Source organism: Petromyzon marinus, chromosome 55 (assembly GCF_048934315.1).
Source record: "Petromyzon marinus isolate PM22_M1 ecotype Great Lakes invasive population chromosome 55, UKy_Petmar_22M1.pri1.0, whole genome shotgun sequence".
Taxonomy (NCBI): Eukaryota; Metazoa; Chordata; class Hyperoartia; order Petromyzontiformes; family Petromyzontidae; genus Petromyzon; species Petromyzon marinus.
Genome location: NC_133721.1, coordinates 4,209,955 through 4,237,112, shown reverse-complemented (window position 1 = coordinate 4,237,112; position 27,158 = coordinate 4,209,955). Strand labels below are relative to the sequence as shown.

The following is a 27,158-nucleotide window of genomic DNA, read 5'->3' as shown; positions in this document are numbered from 1 at the left end:
CCCGGGATCTGTGGCTGCCTCTCCTAAGAGATGGGTAAAGCAAGACAGTGACGGTGGAATAATGGCCGGGGTTTGCACGCTGCGCCAGATGTCAAAAGAGCGCGCCACGTTCAGGGGAGGTGTGGCGGTGGGATTAGGGGAGCCTTCAGGATGGGGGTCTATAAGACCTTGGAGCAACCAGGTAATAGACAATGCCTTCCCCCCCATTCGATACGGATGATAGAATCACAAACGAGTTATAAGAAAGACACAAAGGCTTTACGAGTTATTAGTACTGACCTGGATCGTTTTCTTTTGTAGACGACGAAAACAATGACGGCAATGATCAAAACTCCTCCAACAGAGCAAACCACAGCGATGACGATGGTGATGGTATTATCTACGGAACATAAACCAAGCACGTTTCAGCATCGAATCACGAGGTCACATTATTTCTTGAGCAAAAGTGCATCAAAGTTTCAATGGAAAACATCGTTACTCGGTGAAAACCACAGAAAATGTTTACAATACTGAACCACTGTGGTGCATCAAGACTGTTGAAAGTAAGCAACTGAAATATTATATCACGAACAAATACAAGTTACCAATTGTGCAAATCCTTTAGCTGTGGTTAAGGAGTAGGACATGACACGTTGAGTGTGGGAAGCAATGTATTTCAGAAATAAGACTAACCCTCTTCTTTGGTTCTTTCGGTAAAGTCACGTATTTTATTCTCATTCTACGTGACTTTACCGAAAGAACCAAAGAAGATGAATCCTTGCAGTCACGAAAGCTTTAAATCGAAAGACTAACCCTGTATCACTGTTTTTAGTATATAATCAGCTTATTATTGCTGAACTTAACATTCACTTGAAAGTACGTTTGCAAAGGATGTCAGTGGTGCCGGCTCAGGGCTCTAAGTATTAATATTTCATGACAAAGCACTTCCTAAACATTTTATATGAGGTGAGTTTACTGACAAGCATTGTAAATATCAACTTAACGAGACTTAGTAAACTTCATTACTGCATTGCTCATCACTTTGTCGAGAAAATAAAAATTACATCAAGGGTAATGGTATATGTAACATGGCGCACTCCACAATGGAACAGCAGCATTATTTAGTTATCTTCACCGTGTGGGTTACCTTTTTTCTCGCAGTATTTTCCAGTGTAGGAGGAAGGACACTGGCACACAAGCACGCCATCCTCTACTGTGCACGTGCCTCCATTCTTGCAAGGATTCGAAGCGCACAGGTCCACTGTAAAACACAGCATTGTTAAATGCCTTGGCATCAACCACGGAGCTTTCCCGTCGACCAATATAATACATATTACATTGCAATGTATTGTTGGGCTGACTGCATAGGCTTCCAGCTTCACAAAGGATTCAATTCACAATCCTATTGCTAATGCACAAAGCACTTAACTACCTCACCCCAGCCTACATCAGAGACACGTTATACCTATGTCCCCTCAATGTTTCTATTCCATTCTCGCATATAGGAGCAATATTTTCAGGAGCTCAATGCCAATGTCGAGGTCTGCTAACCACAAGTGGGCTTCAGGAGAGTTTGTGTAGTTGCACTGTTCCTCCATTGAAGGAGGGCAGACCACAGTGACCTACGATAAGATCCACAGATTGGATTGCATGGCCATGGTTCCAATGTGGCGGCTTGTCTTTTATTTTTCCTGTTGAAGGTGGCGAGGAGGCCACGTTGAGGGTGGTAGATGGCAGCAACAAGAGTGCAACCAATTATTTTGTCACTCGCCATCAGCACGCTGTCATCAACGTGCGCTTCCTGTAAGGCGATGACGTCAACGTTTTTTCCCTCAGGTTGATGGCCAGGAAGTTGGTTTCACTTGAAGACTTCATCCGATTGGTTTCTGGCCCTTAGAAGAGCTTTTCTTGGCATTTATCTCTGTTCATTATATCTGGATTCGAATTAATGACGTCCATTTCGCCAAGATGATGGCATTAGTTGTGTTTAAGGTTTCTATGATCTGGGAATGCAGATCTTCTCTGCATTCCCCGACGGAGATGTTCTCAATGTGGCAGCCCCCAGACTCTGGAACTCTCTCCCACGATATATCAGGTTCTCCGAGTCTTTGGACATTTCTAAAGCACGTCTTAAATGCTATCTATACAATTCCACTTATTCAACTTTGCGTTAATAAAAAAAAAAGGTTTTTATCATTTATTTTATTAATTTCCCATATCTCAGTCTTTAATTCCCTGGGTTATTGTCATGCGGGGTGTCTGAAAGGTGCTTTATAATTATTATTTTATTGGGATAGGAAGTGCAACGTGGTCCTTTTCTCTAAGGTCACCATCAATATAAAGTTGCGCAAATGTGACTGACTGACGGGCAAAGCTTTACTGCTGAAGATTCCTATGATTTAAATATCAATCCTCTGTATGGACACAGGGAGAGGTACTGTTGATACATTTTCATGTTAATCAAGTTCAGCCTACAGAGTAGGAATATATACACAGATTCTGACAATCCATTATCACTGTTATTGGATAATAGGTCAAGAGAAAACTGCAGGGAATTACCAAGGCACAGCTACTTCAATAAGGTGAAGATCAAATGCCCTATAATATTAATTGAAAATAAACTGCCCATTGCGTGTAATGTTCAGGTCCAAATGTCACGCATAAAAATTAACCACAAAATAAATAAGGCCATGTGAATTCAATCCGGTGGAAAAGATAATCTCAATAGACTTGATAATGAATACAGGAATTAAATTATCTGGAACAATTGTTTTGCTGCTAATGAAAATGATGGAGAATTGATAGTTATGGTAACGATTATAATGATAAAAAAATGTACATCTATTATATGTTTTCATTTTAATGATGAGATGTATTCATGTTACCAATTCTAAAATGTTTATTGTTTTACAAATTATTCATAACATTTCTGAAAATATTTGATGAGGAACACTTTGTTGAGAATTTTAGTTCCTTTCCCCACATCCTTTTTGGTTTTATTCACAAATTGAATAACGAAGTAGCCAGTTAAGCAGCTTTGGGTATGCAGTGTCCACAAAGCAGCATCCTCGATCAATGAGTTGATGGAGACAAAACACACATTTAAAAACATACCCAGAATCTCGCAGAGGGCCCCGTTGTGCGTTGCTGGACATTTGCACTCAAATTTGTCATCCGTTGCCATGCAGGTTCCTCCATTCTGGCAGGGGTTTGACGCACACGGGTCCACTGCAAGAGAGGCATGGTGAATATGCAATTCAACTCCACCGTTGACAATGCCAGAACACAAAGCCACCAATTTTTATTCCAGGGCAGTGTTGTTGATGAATGCATTGAGGTTTTGTTATTTGTGCTTGTACACTATTGCCAACAGATCACTAGCAACTTTACCAGGTAGTTAGTCTCATTTTAACGTACGTCCAGTGGAGCTGCAGTTGGATGCTTACACATTCTCTATTCCGCACTGCTAGTGAGCAGCATACTCTTCAGGAGCCTACAGGCTACGCCTTGCTATGTTTAGTTAATATTAGATTGGTCTGTCTGTGCGAGTACAGTTCACATACCATCACGAAAACTATAAAGCTCCTAAACCAATCGCTATGAAACCACGCAACTCACCATTACCAATGGCCAGATATGCATAGTCTTTTGACAAGATTTACAATTTAAATACTTCCAAAAATCTATTTTTTGTGGAAATTAACACTGTCCTGCTTACCAGTGCGATGAGCACGTGTGTATTAAAATGTGAGGGTGTGAGTGTGATCACCAAACGTGCATGTCTGTGTTTGCATGTTTCCGTGCGTCTATTTCTTTGTACATTAGAATACCCTTACAAAACATGGGCTCCCTGAATGGACCGGCATTTCAGTTTGTTACTGCAGCACGAGGTAAGACTTGCTGTTTTTGTGGCTTTAGACTGGATCAGTACTCTTAGAAAAGACAAAGTTGGCAACAGCCTTAAAGAGACAGCCTGGTTTGTGTCTGGTACTCGCTGCACATGTCATCAAATGATCAATCAATTACTTATGCACGTGTAAAAGTTGACATATGTTTGTAAGGCAATTGTTTAATATTGAGATTTAAATAATGTACTGTATTCATGACAATACGGTTTTAAGATGTATCGAGTAATGTTGATTGTGAGCAGAATTTGTACGTTGCAGTTAAACAGCAGAAGCCACGCGGATCCACTCACGTGAAATTTCACAGTTCGTTCCATTGTAGTTGGGAGGACAGGTGCACTCGTACTCAATGCCGGCCATTGTGCAGGTGCCTCCATTCTGACAAGGGGATGATGCGCATGGATCGGCTGCAAAATAAAACATTGAGACTTACACAGCATGGCCTGGAAATGCCGTGTCCAAAACGGGCCCGGATTACGTAGTTTATGAAATATACATTTAAAAGCGGTAATACATAAAAATGTTTAAAAAATATATTTGCATCTGAAAAGGATCCCCTATAAAGTGGTACTTACCAATGATTTAAAGCAATTAAGTAAATTTCACGTGATGAGGGCCATGCTCTACGCAGGGAAATCATTTTACACTTCATTCAAATGATCATTGTATCACTCCCAAAGAGATTAGTGCCTGAGTCAACCCCTGGTCTATATTATCCACACCTCCGATGAGCACGGTTGGCTACGTACGGTGCGGAAGAAGTTTAGCGTACAAACATACAAACTCAAGGTAACAACTGTGGGTCGGGTGCTCTTAAGTTACTGCAGGGTGGCTCTCTTCATTGATTATTGTTTAGAAGAAAAAACATACTCCTCCTACCAGCAGCACGCACTTGAAAAAGCAAGAGAGCGTTCATCAAGCACGCTATGGTTCGTGATTCTTACTGGAGAAACAGCCGATGGTGAAATTGCTGATGGTGCACACTTCCTCTTCACTACAACTATATCTGTTGCACACCAACGTCTCTGTTTTCAGACATTTGCACGACTGTTGACAGGCGGATGTGTAGAACTGTTCCCCAACCTTCATTATGCACAAACAGGCAAACACACATACACGTCATTCAACATTACACAAGTGAAAATGTGCAAGATAATGGATTTGGTGTACAGACTTACAATTTTAGATCACAAATTAACGCTGTTAATCGACTTCAGCACATCACTCAACAAACTTGCATGAATACACGTAGGGTAGCAGAGAATATTAACATTCATGACAACAAATTGGTGCACAGTTGGCTCTTGTCAATAATTGTATAATTCACGTCTCTCATACATATTACGCATTTATTCTAAACACACATCTCACAATGCAATGTGTTTCGTGCCCAGAACGCTCAACGTATTAAACATTTCTGCAAAACGAGTGAAACCTGAACCACCAGAAAACATGGACTACTTTCGAATAACAGCATTCCTTGATGTCCACATATCATTCGGATTCAGACTGCGAATCCCATCACACACAGATGTAACTTGTCCAGCGTCACATTGGCCTGGTCAGTGCAGCAATCAGTGGGAGGCAGTCATAGCAAGATTCACCAAGGTGAATTTCACAGCTTTCTACAGTGAGGGAAAAAAGTATTTGATCCCCAGCTGATTTTGTACGTTTGCCCACTGACAAAGAAATGATCAGTCTATAATTTTAATGGTAGGTTTATTTGAACATTGAGAGACAGAATAACAACAAAATCCAGAAAAACGCATGTCAAAAATGTTATAAATTGATTTGCATTTTAATGAGGGAAATAAGTATTTGACCTCTCTGCAAAACATGACTTAGTACTTGGTGGCAAAACCCTTGTTGGCAATCACAGAGGTCAGACGTTTCTTGTAGTTGGCCACCAGGTTTGCACACATCTCAGGAGGGATTTTGCCCCACTCCTCTTTGCAGATCTTCTCCAAGTCATTAAGGTTCCGAAGCTGACGTTTGGTAACTCGAACCTTCAGCTCCCTCCACAGATTTTCTATGGGATTAAGGTCTGGAGACTGGCTAGGCCACTCCAGGACCTTAATGTGCTTCTTCTTGAGCCACTCCTTTGTTGCCTTGGCCGTGTGTTTTGGGTCATTGTCATGCTGGAATACCCATCCACGACCCATTTTCAATGCCCTGGCTGAGGGAAGGAGGTTCTCACCCAAGATTTGACAGTACATGGCCCCGTCCATTGTCCCTTTGATGCGGTGAAGTTGTCCTGTCCCCTTAGCAGAAAAACACCCCCAAAGCATAATGTTTCCACCTCCATGTTTGACGGTGGGGATGGTGTTCTTGGGGTCATAGGCAGCATTCCTCCTCCTCCTCCAAACACGGCGAGTTGAGTTGATGCCAAAGAGCCCCATGTTGGTCTCATCTGACCACAACACTTTCACCCAGTTGTCCTATGAATCATTCAGATGTTCATTGGCAAACTTAAGACGGGCATGTATATGTGCTTTCTTGAGCAGGGGGACCTTGCGGGCGCTGCAGGATTTTAGTCCTTCACGGCGTAGTGTGTTACCAGTTATTTTCTTGGTGACTATGGTCCCAGCTGCCTTGAGATCATTGACAAGATCTTCCCGTGTAGTTCTGGGCTGATTCCTCAACGTTCTCATGATCATTGCAACTCCTCGAGGTGAGATCTTGCATGGAGCCCCAGGCCGAGGGAGATTGACAGTTCTTTTGTGTTTCTTCCATTTGCGAATAATCGCACCAACTGTTGTCACCTTCTCACCAAGCTGCTTGGCAATGGTCTTGTAGCCCATTCCAGCCTTGTGTAAGTCTACAATCTTGTCCCTGACATCCTTGGAGAGCTCTTTGGTCTTGGCCATGGTGGAGAGTTTGGAATCTGATTGATTGCTTCTGTGGACAGGTGTCTTTTATACAGGTAACACGCTGAGATTAGGAGCACTACCTTTAAGAGTGTGCTCCTAATCTCAGCTCGTTACCGGTATAAAAGACACCTGGGAGCCAGAAATCTTTCTGATTGAGAGGGGGTCAAATACTTATTTCCCTCATTAAAAAGCAAATCAATTTATAACATTTTTGACGTGCGTTTTTCTGGATTTTTGTTGTTGTTATTCTGTCTCTCACTGTTCAAACAAACCTACCATTAATATTATAGACTGACCATTTCTTTGTCAGTGGGCAAACGTACAAAATCAGCAGGGGATCAAATACTTTTTTTCCCTCACTGTATTTAAAAGAACAGGAATGGGGACTTTACTGTATCTGAGTGTATGTATATATAGAGTATATGCCACATGGTTGATCCATTTTTTGTTTGTATCATTACCTCGTGATAGGACTTCTCATAGAGGCAGCCGCACTGGGTAAAGGGGATGCAGTCGAAGCCGCTCATCACGAACCCGGGCATGCACTGGCAGCCCTCCACGTCGGGAAGCTCGCAGTTCGAAGAAGCGGCCAAGTCCCCGCAGGTGGACGGGCAGGCGGACATGCGCTCGACGTAGACGCTGTTTGGAGGGCACGTCGGTTCTGTGTACGCACACACACACACACGCACGTACCAATGCATACATACAGCAACATACGTAAAAGTCCCAGCCATGTGTATGACTTTATGATATAATACTAATTTGCAGCCCTTCGTCAATGCACTGCCGGATGAAGGCCTCCCCATGATGTGTGGGTCATGCGTGTTGTTTGACCATACTTCACCACCCTAAAAAATATACTACACACTGTTATGCGCAGCGCATTGTCTGTAATAAAATTACAAACAAGGATTTATTTGTTGAAAGTACAAGAAACACAACTTTTTTGTCGATCATCCAATAGGCCAATGTTTTCCAGAAATATTTCCATTTTAAGCAGGCATACACCAAATGTCTCACTGTGCTAATGAGACTCAAAAAATTGCACTGGTTCAGTTTCAGTAGTGCCCTAAAATACCCTTTTTATGAATAAAACTTGGGTCCAAACCCAATTCCAGCAAAAGCACATCTCTTGTGACGACAGCAATCCCTTGCGGAAGAAAGTGATTGCGCATTGTGAAATGTTAAAATGTGGGTGGAAGAGGCTCAAGGCACGGAGTGACATCGGTGATTCATCTCACCACAGCCCGTGTAGATTCTCCAGTTGTTGGGAGTGATGCCTTCCTGTTGGCAGGCTGACGTGTAAACCTCCAGACTGCTGCAGAACAACTCCTTGTCTCCAATGTTTTCACACATGTCATACATGCAGTTACTGAAAAAAACATGATGCATGCACTCATTACCATGATTATTCTACAAATACAGTTATGCACAAACTATCCTTACAGTTCCTCCAACAAAAATAATAATTTACGATTATCGGTATGTAAACACGTAATTTTCAAACTTCATAAGAAAATATTTTCATCCCTTTGTCATTTGTGGCCATGGTTAATCAGTGGCGAGGGTGATCTGAACCAGTCCTGGGCCACCCTTCACCAACCCAAACTGACCAGCACGGTGAAGTATGGTCAAGTAAAATCCATGATCAGCAGGCCATGGGGAAGCCTTTTCCCAGTAGCTGATTCACAAAGGGCTGTAAATTAATTAATGTAATTATATCAGCTAACTCAACTGGACCAGGTGTTTATATGGCACCATATTATAAGTACATTTTCCAACAAAAACTCAAACGATACTCTTTGGTTCTATTCGGTAAAGTCACTTAGGTAAAAAAAGTAAAACAACAAAAAATAAAAATGAAAAAAAATAAAAAATCACGACGTTTCGGCCACAACACAAGTGGCCTTCATAAGGTGAAGGGACCAAACTGCCCAGAGGACAGCGTTGGAGTGAAGAAAGCCAAGCGCAGGTCGCCTCCTTTTAAGCTGTGAGGGGGTAAACAGAAAACGCCTTGACAAAGGAAATTAGCATAAAACGTACTACTGAGAAAGCTTGAAATTAGCATAAGATGATAATACACCACCTTGGAAGTTTGGAATGCCACTACTTGAATAAATATACTCTACCATTGAAAATTAGTTTAATGTTTGGTTCGATTTAGAACATCTTTCCAATGGTTGCTTAATTTTAAACCATCTTCTCGGTTGAAATTGTGTCTGTGTTTGTAAATCTGAATTGCCTCATGAACAAATCTCTGATGAAAAACCCGTGGGTTTGCAAAGAACCTTGGTATCGGAGAAAATTATATCGTGATCACCCACAGCGTTGTAACAGTGATCAGCTACGGCAGAAGAATTCGTTCTGCCATGTTTTACATCTGATTTGTGCTCGCGAATTCGGTCAGAGACATGTCGTTTCGTCTCCCCGATATAGCAGTCACCACAGGTGCAGATCAATTTGTAAACTCCGGGGTACTGTAAGTCAGGAATGACAACCTTCACGGAAGGGATCAGGTCACGGATTTTGTGTACTGCATTGAACTGGACCAGGATCTTGTGTTTGTTTAGAATTTTGGAGATCTTTTTAGTAATGCCTGCTATATATGGTAGTGTGATGGTTTTGATCGGAGTATCAAGTGGTTGTTTCTGTATGGAGGGAGAAACAGCTTGGCAGATGGTACGGTCAGAGTATCCATTCCTTTTGAGGGCCAGATGTACATGTTTTAATTCACTGGTCAGGTGGGGTTGGTCGGAAATGCAATGAGCCCTGTGGTATAACGTTTTGATGAGAGAATTATTTTGCGTCGGGTGGTGGTGGGAATCAGGTTTCAAGTAGGAATCTGTGTGGGTGGGTTTCCTGTAGACAGAATGTCCCAATGAGCCATCAGGTCTCCTCTCAAACAGAACATCCAAGAATGGCAGCTTGCCATCTTTCTCCACTTCCATGGTGAATTTGATGGCGGGGTGTCTGGAATTAATGTGGTCTAGGAAAAGGTTCAAAACTGGGAGGCCATGTGGCCAAATGACGAAAGTGTCATCTACATATCTCTTCCACAGGGAAGGTCTGAGGGTGGAAGTCTGGATGGCGTCTGATTCAAATTTCTCCATGAAAATATTGGCTATCACTGGTGACAAGGGGGATCCCATGGGGGTACCCTCATTTTGTTTGTAGAAGGTGCCATTCCAAGTAAAGTAGGTATTGTTGAGGCAGTGCCTAACCAGTGCAGGTGTATCGGGGTCTAGTCCATGTTGGACCAAATTTTCAATTATTTCAATGGTATCAGGTACTGGGACCTTGGTGAACAGAGAGACCACATCGAAGCTGACAAGGATATCGTCAGGGGACAGTAGAACGTCTTTGACCATAGAGACCAATTGGGCTGAGTTAAGTACTGCTGAGGCGGTCTTGCCAGTGAAAGGCAGCAAGGTATCTGACAGAAAACGGGCTAGTCTATAGGTAGGGGAGTTGATCGTGGATACGATGGGTCGTAGTGGGGTTCCTTCTTTATGAATCTTGGGAAGACCATAGAATCTCGGGGGTCTTGCAGCAGAAGGTTTTAGGGAGCGACGTTTAGTTGGTTCGATTAGGGAGGTCGAACTTGTGATGATCTTGTTGGTTTTTATCGCTAGGCTATTAGTAGGGTCATTTTTATTTTTTGAGTAACTTCCATCGTTGAGCAGGTTCTGGATTTTGTTGTTGTATGAATCTTTATCCATAATTACAGTAGCGTTGCCTTTATCGCCTGAGAGGATGACTATATCATTTCTGTTTTTTTTTTAATTCACGAGTTCAGAGCGTTCATTTTTGCTGATGTTGCTAATGGGTTTCTTAGCATTCTTAAGAATAGTGGCTATTTCAGCTCCCGCAACGTCTGCTTGGATGTGTCCTACGCCTTTGAGGGCTACATCGACCTGAGAGATGATATCATCTACTGGTATGTGTTTTGGGGTGACAGCAAAATTTAGCCCCCTAGCCAGTACTGTTTTTAGATTGTCCGAAATTGGGGTGCTACTCTGATTAATGACGATTTTGTTGACGTCTAGGTTTGCTATATGTGGAACTGGGTTCTTCTTTGATAGGTGGTTGCATTTAGAAATCAGGTTAGCTTTGCATTTGACTGGAAGAAGGGCAACTGACTGGCCATAATGTAACCCTGCTACAGGCCCTTTTGTACTCTCATTGATGAGGGTAGTTAGGTGTCAATTCAGTCCCTTGAGTTGTAATATGGTGTCCAGAGAGGTATGATAACTACGCAGCCGGTTGAACAGTGTGATTGAAATGTTGGACACATTTCTTATAGACTTAAGATCATTTACTGCTAGGTGTTGGACGAGTATACAATATAATAATAATAAAAAGCGAAACGTTAAATGTTGTACGTAAAATTTTGAAAGGGTATTTTCAGCATGAATTGAGAATCCCAAAGATTTTTTGGTAAAACACCGCCATGATTGATGTGCATTTTGTGCCGTCACCGTAATTTTGAAAGTACTGGGCACGTGGACGTGCAATAGTTTGTTGGCATGCTGCATCGAAGCAGCATGCTGTGTCCAAATAAACTAGCTTAAAAGACATTCAATAGACCTGGCGATTCCCCGGAGAGTGATGAAACTCGTAGTCAGTTATTCATACTACCAAGGGTCTGTGGGTATAGCTTTAAAGTGCCATTAATGGATTATCTATTTAAGGAGCCGCTATGGGGTAATGGTGAGCGCAATGGACTTGCAATCCAGAAGTTACCAGTTCAATACCATCTTCTGGCATGGCAGTTCTCAAATCCCCCCCACGGCCGCTGTCTACCCAGCAGTCTTCAACAAAATCGATCGGCAGGTCACGTGTGGTGGGGTAAAGTGTGGGTACGCCCACCTCTTCCAACACATATAGTTAACGTGGAAGAGTAGACCAAATACCCTCCACTGCAGTGGCACGAGTGAGAATTTGCAGGGTTGTCACCACCTTTACATCTGTGGACACCCTGAATTTTAATACTCATATACCACGTATTTAATGTAATACAATGCACATTTTTTTCCACTGAACCGCTCATCTTAGCTGTGGACGCACGTGTAATATGGGTCCACAGGGGCAGGGATCCAGCACTGCACGAAGGGCCCAGCAGGATCATGAAACACTCCGCAGGAACTCTTGTTCTCCAGCTCTGCCCATTGCTCATCGCTGCAGCTGAGGTTGAGGTCATTCCGGGGTTCCTCAACGAGACGTTTCGACCTGTATTCATGATGCACAAGATTAACCGCCATTGCAAATTATTAATTAAGCCGTCATGTATGTTAAAAGCAAGTCGAAGTCATTATAGGTTACCAAAGGGGGTTTGCCAGTTTTATTTGGCTAGTAGATTCTAATCTTGCATATGGAAATATGTTCAGGAGAAACAGAAAATAATAATGTCAATGTCTGCTAGCCACGACGAGAGGGCTTCAGGAGAGAGTTTGTGTAGTTTTGCTGTTCCTCCATTGAAGGAGCGCAGACTAAAGTGGTTTACTTTATAGTCCATAGTTTGGGTTGCTTGGCCACAGTCGCACTGAGGGAGAGACGGTAGCCTCCTCCTGGTGGCCAACCGGTTATGTGTTTTCGTGTTACCTTAAATACATCTAATCCCATGATCTATTAAAATTTACGTCATTAATTCGAATCCAAATATGATCGGTAGATACGAAGAGTAGAGGAGAGTCGACTTTTCAGATGTTACTGCAAGAAGTATAAATCTCACCTGAAAACGGGTGACTCGTACTGCTCAAAGAGGCTGCGTCGGTCATTGACTTCCCAGCTGTTGCCAAACACGTCCTCTGAAGTAACGAGTGATCCATCGGGAGTCTTGAATTCATCACTCTTGTCCCCATTGGAATTCCCACACAGGCCACACACTTGGCCAGCATAAGAACTGGGAATGGTCACGTCTACATCAATCACAAAAAAAACAACCTTCAACACTCGATTCTGTCACACCACTTTCTACATACAGAGATCCTTAAAGGAAGCCACAACCCAAAAACACAATAACAATTGTTTACCCCCCCCCCCCCCCGAATTAATCTTCACCTAGTTTTGATATTTTATGAGCATCCTACACTGGGATGTTTCGCCAGTACCAATAATGAGTAATTCATAATCAGTTTATTTTGGGTTAGATAATCGTGCCAGTTGTAATGGCCAATTTTATTTTAGCTTAACCAATATTGACACTGTTGGGTGGTGGGGGCTAAAAACAAATATATACCTCCACGATTTAACCCAAAAGTAAATAATTATATATCGTGATACTGGTCATGAAAGCCTACGTATGAAGTTAACAATTAATCAGAGCTCGATTCGATGTGGGAGGAAACTACAGCACCTGGAGAAATTCACACATTGAAGAGTATAGCACTCTATAAACAGATTCCATATTTACTTAATCCAGTGAATGGAGTAAATCTATCTATAGACTGAATGCATTGCTGCACTCCATTTTACAAGCATCTCGTAGCACTCACAACCATCCCCTCATAGATTGGGTACCCATGCTGGTCACCCATTCAAGTACTGACCAAGCTGAACTCTGCTAAGCTTCCAATTTCTGATGAGCTCAAGTGCATTTAGGGTGATTTGGTCGTGAGCAAAACAAATCTTTCTTATTTCGTAGCTACACACTCGGGCCATGCGTCCTGGGCTATTCGCCACGAGTGTGAGGTCACAGAAGCACTTGAGTCACCGCACAGGTGTCACCCACTTCATAAAAAGCCACTGCAGTGGCTAGGTATGTATCTGCAAAATAAACGGTCTGATTTTGGCTCAATTTTCCTTTAATAAAGAGGTTTGTGTGCCATACATTGTTTTTCATGTCTTAATTTCCAGCTCACCCCACATGTATTATATGTCAATAGGAAGTCGCTGTCTGTAGAATTCGTTTGCGATATGAATTAACTGCACATGTGATGAAGGTAATCACTGACGAGCAGGAAGCGATTTCATTCTCCGGACTCTTTACCTGCGTGTGATTTGCGATCGAATATGACAGTCAGGCCAAAGTCCGTCCTCAGCACCATCTTGTGGGAGGTGTGCACAATTTCAAGTCCCTCCTTGGGATTTGATGGGGGCTTCGTTCTTACCCCATTCAGCTGCAGAGCAAGAGCATAAGTGAGAATGAATGATATGGTGGAACATTGGCGAAGTGGACACTGCTTTTGCACAGATGTTCATAAAGGCAGTGACATAGGCAGTGGTGGTGGAACCCAGGGACGTGCGGTCAGGGGAGGCAGGGTAGGCAGAGCCTCACCTGTCATACTCCAATGAAAATAGCTGTTACGAAAAGTAAAAAATAAAATAAATATTAAGATGTTTCCAGTGATCTGTGTTGTAAATGTTATTTCTCTATGATTCCAATCATTTTTCTAGTCAAAATCTCCAAATTTGTGGAGATTCGCTGCAAATACAGGGAGAGACGATAGGTGAGGCAGCGACGAGCTCAGCCTCCCCTCTGATTGCGCAACCCCTCAGAAACTGGATGGAGCGCGGGCAATAAGCGCGTGCCTGTTACTATCTCTCTGTATGTCACCAATGTAATGTTTGTAGACCCCTTCATTACGTGTCCTCGCCTTCCATAGTCCAGGTAACTTATTTCACGTATGTGTATAAAGATATTTAGGCTCGCTGGTCTCGTCATAAAACTGCAATGAAAAAGCACCAGGGGAGGCAGCTATCACATCTGCCTCACCGAGGGGTGCGTATCAGACACGCTTCCATCAGTGAAGACACGCCCCCCTCAGTGAGGACACGCCCCCCCCCCCTCAGTGAGGCAGCTATTACATCTGCCTCACTGAGGGGGGCATCTTGAGCGCATGTAATTAACGCTCGCTCTCCCTCCACGTTAGCTAGCTCTAGCAAAAAAATTCCAGTGGCTGCAAAAATGGAAAACGTTATATCTAACCTTAAAAATTTCTCAAAATTGGACTTTCAATCAAAACACGGAATGATAAACAATGGAAGACCAATGCCTGAGCTTAAGGACCTACTTCAAACGAAGGGACAGAAAATAACACGGTCGTTTCAAATGGAGTGGTACCAATAAAAAGACTGGCTGTGTTGGCTGTGCTACGAAGTAAATCACCTTTACTGCTTCCTCTGCCTTCTGTTCTCCACTACCGATAACGTTTGGACTAACGTGGGATTTTGTGACTTGAAAAATCTACCAAGGAGCCTCAACAAACATGAAAAATCGACAACTCATATTCAAAGCCAAATTGCTTTAAAAACTTTTGGAGCTTCAAGGATAGATCTGGCTCTGAATGAACAGTGGAGATTAAATATCAGTATCCACAATGCTAAGGTAAAGGAAAACCGTGAGGTTTTAAAAGACGTTATTAATGCGACCTGCTTCCTAGCCAAACAGGAATTAGCATTTCGTGGTAACTATGAGAGTGCAATCTCTTCTAATCGTGGCAACTATGTGGAGCTATTACATGCTTTTGCTGAGAAACATGAAAAGTTAGCTAGACATTTGGAGACATCCACTATGTTTTCTGGCTTATCAAACAGAATACAGAACGATTTAATCGAAGCAGTCGGTGATGTAATTAGAAATGATATCAAAGAGGAGATTAATGCAGCCCCATTTGTTGCAGTCGAAGTGGACGAGACAACGGATGTCACAAACAAAGCCCAGGTCTCTGTAACGTTGCGTTATGTGGCTACAAGTGAGGTGACTTGTGAGGTGAGGGAGGCGTTCTTGGGATTTGATGATGTCAGTGATGACAGACAAGCACCGGCTATTGCTGATTATGTTTTTTGGGTGTTGGGGAAATACAATTGCGTTGAAGAGCTAGTAGCTCAGACTTACGACGGAGCCTCTGTGATGGCATCAGATCTTAATGGGGTGCAGGCCAAGATTAAAGAAAATGAACCTGAAGCCACGTTTACCTAGTGTTATGCACACAAATTGAACCTGGTGCTCTCGCATTCAGAAAAATGTATGCCTGAGTGTAAAACTTTTTTAAAACAGTTGAGGGACTGACATTTTTCAATAAGTCGACCAAGGGCAACCTCCTACTGGACGATGTTGTGAAGCGACGTTTACCAAGAGCAGCGCGCACGGGATGGAGCTCAAATTCTAGGCTAGTTCAGACGATCAGCATGTACCAATCTGATCTGCGTGCTGTGTTCCGGATTATGAGCTGGTGCTCACTATACCAGCTACAACAGCGTCCGTTGAAAGGTCGTTCTTTGCTTTGAAACGACTCAAAACATAGTCGGAATTGGACTGACCAAGGACGACTTTCATCCCTGGCAATCATCTCTATTGAGATGGAGAGAGAAACTAAAAGAGAATAAAGAGGACTTCTACAACAAAGTCACTGACATTTGTCCAGAAGGATAGGCAAATGGACTTAATTTACAAGTAACGGTAAGACCATGCAATATACATTTTCATTTGTGTGAATGAGTATAAATAGTGGAACTGTATTCGCCTATAAAACGCGAATCGAATACGTAACTTGCCTGTATGCGTGTTGTAAAGAATGCTGATTGAATGGTGAATGTAAGCTACCTCTATCGGGTTCATGTGTGTGTGTGCGTGTGTAAATCTGGCTCTGATACTAGCCAGTGCCTCCCCAGCCATTGATCTCACCGCACGTCACTGGTGGAACCTATACTTAAGCAAGTTTAGTGTCCTCCCCTCAAAAATTTAGCCTGGGCACTGCCCCTTCGAAACTGTGGGGGAAATATATAATACGTAAGTAATTGCATAAATGAAATATATATTTAAGTGCACAACAGCAATGAAAAGTACGCAAAGAAGCATGGAGAAATGCACACTTGGAATTAGACTGAGAAAGAGGAACACGTGGATCAAAGAATAGATGCAAATCAGAGCCACCATTGACTAAAGGAAAGTAAGTGGGCTCAGGTAGGACACTCCGCCAGAGGGCCTCTTGGCCAAGGGTTGGGAATGTGAACAAGATGGCAGCCAAAGGAGAGAATGTGCAAGAGGGAATGCCCACCGTGGAGGTGAAGCAATGAGATCAGTGTGTGTGCAGGAGTGAGATGGACTGTGGCATCACAAGGCTGATGATGCCCAGCTCTGGTGTTATTTATAGAGCAGCACGTATATCTGTGTCTTGGTGTGAAAACCCACTCCCACTCACTGTACTGCCATCTTCAGGCCACATGTTTGATAATAATTTCAACTTGTAACACGCTGTACAGTATTCGCTTGCTCGCAAACAGAGAGAAGGACTCTGAGGCGCGAGGAACCACAGACAAGCGGGAAGGCAGCCAGGCGGTGAGGATGCGGTGCCGAATGAGCTCTGCTGTCCTCTATATATTAATTAATGAGTGTTTACACGTGGAAAGAAACTGGAGTACCTAGCGAAAACCCTCATTTGTGAGGGGCAACACTCTATTCCATAAAGAAAGAAAATATGGAGTCAACATGTTACTGTACTGCACTATCTCGGCAAGCCATGGAATGGAACTTCAATGCCCATAGGAATGGGAGTTTCACAACATTTGTGTGATTCACCAACCCTCACTTCCAGAGTGATAGATTACAGGCATGGGCCACCACCACCTACCAGATTAATATGCATCTCTGCACAATCCACCAACTCTACCGTAATCCATCAACCCTCGCTGGCGTCACAGGTGTGTGACAACACACTCGGCACTTTATTTACATCGCGTTCACATCTCAGTTTTCCTCTCCGCATGATGTCATGAAATATTTCAGGAGTGTATGTGGAAACTGCTGCATACATCAGTAATGGGAACAACGCCACACCTCGAAATCCTTTCTGTCGGTGAACTTGATCTTGAAGCCGTACACGTAAATGTACACTGCATCCAGGAAGGATACACGGTGGTTGTGGCCGACGCGCTTGTTTTTGCCGAGGATTCTGATGGGTAGGAGGTTATTGTTGTCCCCACAGCTCTGCACCAGCGTGTATGTTTCACGACCCATGAAGTGGTACAGCCTCTTGTCAAAGGTCTGGTAATGTGGGTCCCCAGATATTGAACACGTGCTGTAACCTGGCACGGAGGATAAAATGTTTCCACATAGGTTAAATTTGTTTTTTTACAGAAAACTCAGTGATGGCAGTCTAGGAGAGCGAGGGCAGCGATGCAGTTAGTCTCAGTAAACAAAAGTGTCCAATGCACGTACAAAAGCTATCAGCCTCATGCATAATGTAAAACCCACCAGTTCCTGAAAAAACTGCATTTTCGGGAGGCAGCAGAGATAACAGCCCATGAAGGTACAAATTAAGGCGTTTGGGATTTGCACACCCAGTGCCATGCACGCATGAGCTTTGCTCAACACTTACTGACAGGCTGGCAAGATTCCTTCCCATTGTTCAGTTGACAACTCTCGTGCTCCACACAGCTGTGCGCCTCACAGCTCGCATTGCCAGGCACCGAGCAAACGCACTTTCGTTTGCAGTTGTCACTAAGCCAGGCCTCTTCAAACTGGAAGATGCACGGAAGCAATGGCACGTAAGTTGAAAACACTTAATTAATAACGGATAACAATTAATCAAATTTATACCACGACTGCTATGGAAAAAGCGACTTAAAAACACCTCGTAATAATAATCGACATCTTGCACACCAGTACCAAAATATAATAGGGTTTCCTTGTAAAAGGTTTCAGTTTGGTGTTTTAACATCTTAACACCTGTTGTGTTGCCAGAAAAAAAGGGGAAAAACCTATTATCATATTTTGGTACTGGCAAAGGAGGTCCCATGATGCAGATGCTCATCCCAAGCTCTCATTACTCTGATAGTGACATTGTCTTTGGGCTGTACGCCTTTTGGTGTCCTCTGGTCTAACACCATTTGAGACGAGGCTCAAAGAAAGCTGTCTCTGGTTTGGACCAATCAGTTTCAAGGACAATTCATATATTATCAGAGTATGTTTTTTGTTTGCATTCTGACCACAAGTATTGTGGTTAATGCAGACATGATTACTTGTAAAAGGTTTCAGTTTGGTGTTTTAACATCTTAACACCTGTTTTATTTTGATTTTGTTTTGATTTTGTGGTTTTCACACCTGATGATGATTGCTTGTGTTGCAGTCGAAACGTCGTGAGAATTTTATTGTTTTATATTTTTATGATTTATTGTTCCCCTTCTACGTGAATTTACCGAAAGAACCAAGAATATGAATACCTGTTTTGTTGCCAGAAAAAAGGGGAAAAACCTATTATCCTATTAAAGGTGGTCCCAGTACCAGTTTAGTCATACAGAGACCTCGCACACCCTTCCCACAAACTAGGCGCATACTGAAGTTGTCATGCATTAGTGAGTACACAATGTTGCAGCGAATGAGACAAAAGCCCCGTTACCAACGCTGTTCAGAGAGATCAGTAGGATTGTAGTCTTTTAGCATTCCAAAGTAATGTCATATTAAGTATTTTGTGTTGCAGGCGGCATCACAAACATTGACATCACTCATGTAGAGAATCGGGAAATTACATGAACACTTTGCTTTTGGCCAATGTATAACTGGAGTGCCCCCATAAAGAATCGAATTTACATTGGGAATTTTCATAACAGTGCATCATATTTTGAGAAAACTCCCATGAGGGATGATGTCATGAAAGCACTTCAATAGACCTTTTCTCTTACACTAAACGACACACATTCTACGTACAGTAAAACCTTGGATTGCGAGTAACTTAGCCTGTGAGTGTTATGCAAGACGAGCAAAAATTTTAAGTAAATATTAATTTGATAAACGAGCGAGGTCTTGCAATACGAGTAGTGCGTATACGCTTTGTCTGCCGAGCGTCACGTGATCACAACTGATATACGAGTGCTTTGATATACGAGTGCTTTGGATTACAAACACGTTTCCGTAACGAATTATGCTCACAATCCAATATTTTACTGCATAATGTTCACAGAATGGGAATCACAATGACATGTCCAAAGTCCTCCAAGCTGAATTGAAAGAAAATATGTTAAAGTCTAACGTTACACCATTATTTTTTTTGTACAGTCAATGATGACTGGCCTGAGATCGTGAACTTGCTGCTATACTTGAGAACCAATCTAGCCATAGGTGGCTACTCACATTTCAGCGTGGACTCAGCTCCTCAACGCAGACATTATCTCTCTGATCCACCCAGTATCGTACGTATATATTCCATTATGTCTTGTACGCTAGATATTCTACAAATCAGCTCCTGCAAGTGTTAACCGCAAAGAGCGAGAGGTGTGTGGAGCAGCACAGTGCGCATGGACCACGCGGACCGAGCAGTCTCTCTACCCACCGAGTGGTAGTTGTTTTCGTCGTCCCAGCAGCCGCAGGCTTCTAGCGACACGCAGAGGTCGTCGCTGAGCACGAAGCCCTGGTCGCAGACGCAGCCCTCGGCGCACCGAGCCGCGCTCTGGCAGCCGTCCTCGGCGTAGATGTCCGAGCAGGTGGCCGGGCAGGGCGAGGCGCACGGCGTGTAGTGGGTGTTCGGCGGGCATGGCAGTGCTAATGAAGAGACACGTACGTTTTTTATCATACGGGTGTCTTGGTTATGTTTCAAATCCTTTTGTTAAGTGTTGTTTATATTCTTGAGAATGGCAGCAATATGTTCACAAGCGTAATGACAACGCCGAAGTCTGCTAGCCGCTGCCACAGGGCTTCAGGAGAGAGTTTGTGTAGTTTTTCTGTTCCTCCATCGAAGGAGTGCAGACTAAAGTGTGTTACAAAATGGTCCATAATCCACATATTGACCACATGTGCTCTTAGATATACCTCGGAATTTTTGGTAAGAAAAAAAACACAAGCAGAAAAGGAATATGTTGCTTTCATTTCAACCATAGAGGTAAAGTTGCTCGTGTCTAATTCATGTTTTTCTTATAATGGATATCTATAAATATTCAAACATTTCCGCATGCAGAAAACTCACGGCAGAAGGTTTCATTGCGCCACAGGATGTTGATGCCCTTTGCGCGGCAGGCCTCCGCGTAGGCCTGGAAGTTATCGCACAGCGTGCTCTCCATTCCGTGGAACTGACACATGTCGTAGATGCACGTCTTCAGGAAAGGCTCGGGATCTATCTCGGCATGGCACTTGGCAAAGGCTCCTGAAGTAGAGATAACGACTTCACACATCTTTTTATATGCCTCTTCATTGATTGGGTCACAGCCGGGAATGTGCGGCTCGTCTGGTTTGCAACTGTGAAAAAAATATATCACACGCATGGTTGTTTTGTTATAGCTATAAACACATGCGTGATTTAGACAAAAATAATGTGATAGACCAATGCCACTATATGAAATAATGATACATGTTTCAGGTACTTCATGTTTTCATTGTAAATTAAAGTAAGGATACATTAAGCAATGGTGTGGTGCGGTGGTGCAGTGGTTAGCACACCGAATTATGAAACCCGGCGAATCAAGTTTGATCGTCGGCCATGGATACGTCAGTGGCAATTGACATCTGAACTCGTCCGGAGCCCCCCACACTTCACCAACCCACAATGTAGAGCTTGGATTGACAAGGTGTTATATACATCACTGTAATGTGCTATTACCACATGGAACATGTTAATGCTGCGTGGCTTGTACGATACCAAACAGTGCACATTGGCTGCCTCACCCAGCATCATCGTCTCCCTCGGCCTTCCAGCTGTCCCCGAGCTGGGCGGCGCTGGTGGCAAGCTTCCCGTTGGGCATCAGGTAGTCGTCTGTGCCGTTCTGGTTGTAATTGCCGCATAAGCCGCACAGCTGTTGCACAGTCAAACAAGAACCAATGTAATACATTTTTGACATGATCAAGACATATGTGTCATGGGTTAATGGGTCTAAATAGAAGATGAGATGGAATCTACATTCATTTTTAATCCTGGTAATTATTGACTGCAATGATAACCAGTGAATTTAAATGTATAGAACATTTTGAGATAACCTGGACCATGGCAAAAATTGAGCCTGTCCACGTGCATTTAGATTGCGAAATGGGGTTAATGATGCGGTGTGGGTCACTTTGTGCAGTCATCGTTCATATGCAATTATTCCTCCTTGCATCCAAGAATTGATTACATTACACTAATTAATAATCGTTACATTAGTTACTTTGCTAGTTTCACGTTCTATCAATCGCATCCCTGTATTACAATTAATATATGCGTGTGGTCATAATAAAACTATGGTATTAGCTACAGGCAAAACCATCTAAACGAATTTTAAGCGACAGTGTAAATAAATATTTAAACATATATGTCTGTATAGGACATTGTTAAGCATGAAGACATTTAAACAAATGCTGCTGTCTCCCGAAAGGGCATCCACCACGAAGACGGAGCAATGAAATCAGTTCTTGTGCAGGTGCTTGGTGGGGATTGTCAAATTATGGATCATGAAAGATGGCGTCAGCTTGGGAAACCTTCATCCATCAGTGAACCGATCACGGCTGATGATGATGATGCTGCCACCTCGTTTTAGGATGGAACATTCATGCTCTTCCTTCTTTCCTCACACAGCTTTGCTCAGTAATCCATTTTCTCTTCCAACCCCATGATTCAATGTAGGAAGATTATCACCTCTGAGGTCCACTACCCTCGCCGTGGTTCTCTCTGCCACTGCCACTGTGTGATACAGGCCCTGGGTATAGGAGTAGTGAATGTTATTTAAAACATTCCTTCGAGTGTGCCTCTGATATTTTCTGTTGCAATGTAGGTGCTGAGTCTCCGAACCAAACTGACCTTGTTAAAGTAAGTACTTGGAGTGTTGATCTCAAGGTGATGTTTTCCATCAAATTTGACTGTGACGCCAAAATCAGTCTCCAGGAGAACGTAGCTTCCGCTTATGCCGATCTTAACCCCTGGGACCAAACCTTCGATGGGGGTTTTAACTCGCTTATCGTCGACCTGTTAAGAAAGAAAAATCAACCACGATGCATGATGTGTTTTACAAGAGCTCTGATTTTTACCACACACAATTACTTTGTACGATTAACTACATATCACAAAAGACAATGGAACCCTGTGATACATTGTACGTTAATCATATCTACTCATTGCCAAAATCATAATGAGACCATTATTAAACGTTTTCTGATGTTTTGATGTCACAGAACATTCCTGCTTAAAAAAAAAACTTTTAACTAAATTCACATGATAAACTTCCATTAACATATACTTCTCAAATAAATGTAAATGTTATACTTATTTTATATATACTGTTTAGCAAATGTTTCAGGGAACGCTAATAAGATACTTTTTTTGCAGTTCTTTGTCAATTTACTCCCCACACCACGTCAGTAATTGCTTCACCACACCGGTTAGTGGTGGGGGATGCTTGGCACCAGTTCAGATATGACTCGCCACTGATGTTAGCCATGGCCAGCAATCGAACTGTGAGATGGGCTCTCTGCCACACCCGCTCTGCACATAATTAATATTCTATACTCTTTGGTTCTTTCGGTAAAGCCACGTAGGTAACTTTTCCGAATGAACCAAAGAGTATGGATCCTTGCAGTCACGAAAACTTCAAATCTAGAATTAATATTCTGTTTCTCAACTGTGACAATACGGTCTCACGGTGCCCAATCCGTGCGTACCAGCACGCGGTGGCTCTTCTGCAGGGTGACGCGGTGGCCCGCGATGTCGACGATCACGTGCTTGAGGTAGGAGCCGGACGCCTGCCCGCGCTCCTCGTTCTTGGCGGTGATGGTGAAGGGCGTCACGTTGGTGTCATTGCACACGTCCACCAGCGTGTACGTGCATGTGCCCATGTAGCTGATCATTATCAAGTCAAAGGTGAAGTAGTGGGGATCTCCAGCAACGTGGCACGTGGCATAACCTGGGGCACAGAAACACAACCAGGCCCTTCTCACGACAAGCATCGGGTGCTACTGTCCCCTCCCTCACTCGTAAGTATTCTGCATTTGAAATGCAGTTGCAAACGACTGAAACCCACAGACAACTCTTCATGAAATTTAACTGGAGGTATGTCCAGTCACCGATGATCACATACAGACATAAAGACGTATTAATAAAAAATGCTGCTGAAACTTACTAATTTTTTTAATCCTGAATGAAAGCTTAAAGCAGATTTTTCTAAAGCAATAACAAATGTTAAACCATATGGTAATGCAAAGACATAAGTAGTGCAATTGATACAGGAAGCGGCCATGACTGATGAAGCCAATTTGTGTTAAGCTAGATTAGCTGGAATGTAAAGGTAAAAGAAGAGAGCAAGTTGGTTTGGATGAATGTCCCTGTTGATGTATTGAGCCATGACCACTTAACCCGAGGTTTAAGGTCCGAGTTGCCCATTTGAGATTAGCTAAACTCCTGGTTCGACACCAATGGTAAGGCGATTGATGGTTTAGTTCATTTAGTTCATAGTTCATTTATTTGGTATAGCCCTGTGAGCCATTCGGCTCTTGAATCGGGTGCAACCGCAACAAACAAAAAACATGAACAAGAAAACATCTTAAAGTGATTATGTGACTGTGCAAACAGAAAATACAGGAAAAAAATATCAAAATATTCCTGAAATAGCACCGTACACCAACGCTGTGTGCAAAAATCCCAGTGGGATGCAAGTCAAATAACAACAAAAACCACAAGACAACTAAGATTAAGGCCATCAGTCTAACTCCGTACTACAATAAACAAAAACATGGCCAAAACAAAAAAAAACTTTTCGAAATCACCAAAATAAAAGCCATAAATCCAATGTAACAGTGATCATAGGGACTGTGACCGAATTTTTAACAATAAACTACATAAATAAATTATAACACCAAAATCTAGAGCCATATTTTAGGCCACTGAATAGCAGTGGCAGCTTGGGTTGTACAACTCCTCTAGAGCAGTTTTGAGTGAAGATATCATAGGTAGTGATTCAAGTTGCAGTTTATTGGCAATAGCATTCCAGACCCTGGGGGCATCAATAGCTTGGGCACAGATGAGATTGGATAAAAATGATTGTTTATTCAATTTAAATAAAAAAGTGGGTATGTCTCCCCATATTCAAACACAGATTTGGTGATATCCATCTCCAATGGTTCAACAGTAGAGTGAGTGACTCACAATCGGAATGTTCCAAGTTCAAATCCTCGTTTTGGGTCAACTTAGCCCATCACCCCTCTGGGTTTGATAAAATGGTTGCCACTTTGTGGGAAAGTCGATTGTGGTTAAACTAACTAACTGAGCTTTGTACTAATATTCAGAGGCGGTATGGGCACACGTGATAGGCCATCAACGTGGCTTATATCATTGTATGTGGGAATTTAAAGTAGCAGTCAATTAAACAAAACACATGTTGCTTCATGTAGAGGGAAGAACCGGAGGACCTGCAAAAAACTCCACACGACCATGGGGAGAATATGCAAACTCCAAATATCGAAGCTATAACCTCCTGCATACCACCGTGGTGCTTCTATGGATAGACTCGTACCCACTACAAGAACATGGAATTTAGATGACCGGCGCAGGGCTCTAAACAGGAGATGAGCACAGCTTCAATGCTCATATCAGCAAGAAATAATTTTCATCTGCATTGGTGTTTACAATTCAGATGGAAATTCCACGCTCCTGTGTCATGGATACATCTCTCCACAAGGCAACCTCAGTTAGATTTTCATTATGTAGTACTAAGTTTGTAATTCTAAAGGGATGATGGGCTGGGTTGCATTATAACTATGATTTTAACTCACTGTCTTCCAAATGAAACTATGGCACTCTGCCACAGTGTCTGTGTTTGATCGTTCAATATTTGTGTCTTAGACAAAACACATACCCTTGCTGTGGCAGCCCAGAATTCCATCCTCAACCGTGCAGACCTCTTGCAATCCACAGTGCCAGGCATCGCAACTCGCATATCCGGGCATCACGCATGTGCAGCGCCGGTCGCAGGTCTCCGATTCAAACCAGTTCTCCCCGAGCTGCAACCACACGATCGTGAAGGCAATGACAAAGCCTTGAGAACGCCACATGAATCGAATAATTTTCATCATATTCCATTGTCATTGGTGGTTGAATTTTGTATCAAATGTAATCAGATAACCACAAATAGTGGAATTTGTATTTTATAAAAATGTTCATCAAATGCGACCAGATAAACAATGAAGAAAGGCACAATATTTTAACACGTCGGCTTCTGCGATTAATAATATGATTCATAATTAATGTTGGGTTAGATCACGTATGTAAAATGTGTTGTAAACCCTCCTCCACCCGACACAGCTAGTTAGTAAAGTTGATTAAGGTGGTTGTTACTTATAGTGAAACGTCAGGCAGTCCAATTGTTAAATGTAATGTGGATTTATTTTCAACACACTGGTGTGCTGAAGCAGTAATAAACTGGCATGTTTGTTCACGTGACAACTTTTATAATTGTCTGTGTCGGGTGGAGGAGGTTTTACACACTATTTATGCAATCTGATACAAAATTAAATAATCCAAGGCACAGTGCACCCATTAATGCCGACTGGGAAGATACGGTGGGTTTACACGAGGGTGAAAGAATGAGTAGAACTCACCGGGTGGTAGTTTCCGTTGTTATCCAGGCAACCGCACTGCTCCGCCGGGACGCACTTGTCCCCAGAGAGGACGAAGCCGTCGTCACAGACACAGCCCTCCCCACAAAGATGGTTGCAGCCACCCGGGAGACTTGTGTTGCTGCAAGTGGCTGGACAGGGCGGTGCACAGCTCTCATAGTGGCTGCCCGGTTTGCAAGTGAGTGCTGTGGGTGCCACACACACACATGCGATGATTTCTACTAAATAACAAAACCTCTACAAATCATCTGCAATAGCAACAAATACATTTTAGTCGAATTTAAAAAGGGCATATTTATAAGTGCGAACATTCATTTTATTTCAGTTCAATGTCATTACAATGAAATATCCACAGATGAAACTGATGAGAACAAATTGAATTTTATCGCAACTTTGAAAGAAGCTAACATTTAAACCAATCGAGCTGTACTTTGCCTCTCTATTATTTATCATAGGGAAGTAAAGGTGCTGGATGTACGTGATGATTACGTATGGTGGGCACCTTAAACCCAATTCCATGACGACTGACACTCCTCTCGTGTCAGAGGCATGACACCTTCAGAACGGGAAGGCCCCATGCCTCACGTCCCTTCTGTATGTCTGCTCAGTGTGACAACACAACCATCACAAATTGATGGGCTGTCTCGAGACTGCACGCTTCAAGGGAATGTGGCGCCCGTGAAACCAATTACATGGCATACAAATGTTTTGGTTAATGTTTATCTATTTTTGTAGCTTGAAATAATGGAATACATCTGGGATGGCGCAAAGAGAGCGCAAATTGCTCTTGTCCATGATTTCTCGTCGACTGATTGCACTACGAACATCAAAATATGTATGAATGTAGGTAACGTTGGTGATCAGTGGTTGCTAAGTTGAGAATGGGGATGCGGCCCAACA

General features: G+C 42.8%; 1 protein-coding gene across 2 annotated transcripts in view; it reads right to left on the bottom strand.

The window, feature by feature from the left end:
- Positions 1-27,158, bottom strand: part of LOC116954617 (zonadhesin-like) — a 48,569-nt gene that overhangs the window by 4,873 nt on the left and 16,538 nt on the right. For both annotated transcript variants that reach the window (XM_076052244.1, XM_032975275.2), the window contains 19 exons: positions 26,241-26,443; positions 25,499-25,643; positions 23,310-23,551; positions 22,453-22,617; positions 21,348-21,475; positions 20,653-20,921; positions 20,023-20,231; positions 18,073-18,214; positions 17,532-17,779; positions 13,743-13,872; positions 12,486-12,672; positions 11,822-11,983; positions 7,996-8,126; positions 7,216-7,415; positions 4,829-4,967; positions 4,178-4,291; positions 3,094-3,207; positions 1,127-1,240; positions 280-379 (listed from right to left, as the gene is read on the bottom strand). In XM_076052244.1, the coding sequence (XP_075908359.1) occupies positions 280-379; positions 1,127-1,240; positions 3,094-3,207; positions 4,178-4,291; positions 4,829-4,967; positions 7,216-7,415; positions 7,996-8,126; positions 11,822-11,983; positions 12,486-12,672; positions 13,743-13,872; positions 17,532-17,779; positions 18,073-18,214; positions 20,023-20,231; positions 20,653-20,921; positions 21,348-21,475; positions 22,453-22,617; positions 23,310-23,551; positions 25,499-25,643; positions 26,241-26,443 (3,142 nt within the window). The remainder of the gene's footprint in view (positions 1-279; positions 380-1,126; positions 1,241-3,093; positions 3,208-4,177; positions 4,292-4,828; positions 4,968-7,215; positions 7,416-7,995; positions 8,127-11,821; positions 11,984-12,485; positions 12,673-13,742; positions 13,873-17,531; positions 17,780-18,072; positions 18,215-20,022; positions 20,232-20,652; positions 20,922-21,347; positions 21,476-22,452; positions 22,618-23,309; positions 23,552-25,498; positions 25,644-26,240; positions 26,444-27,158) is intronic.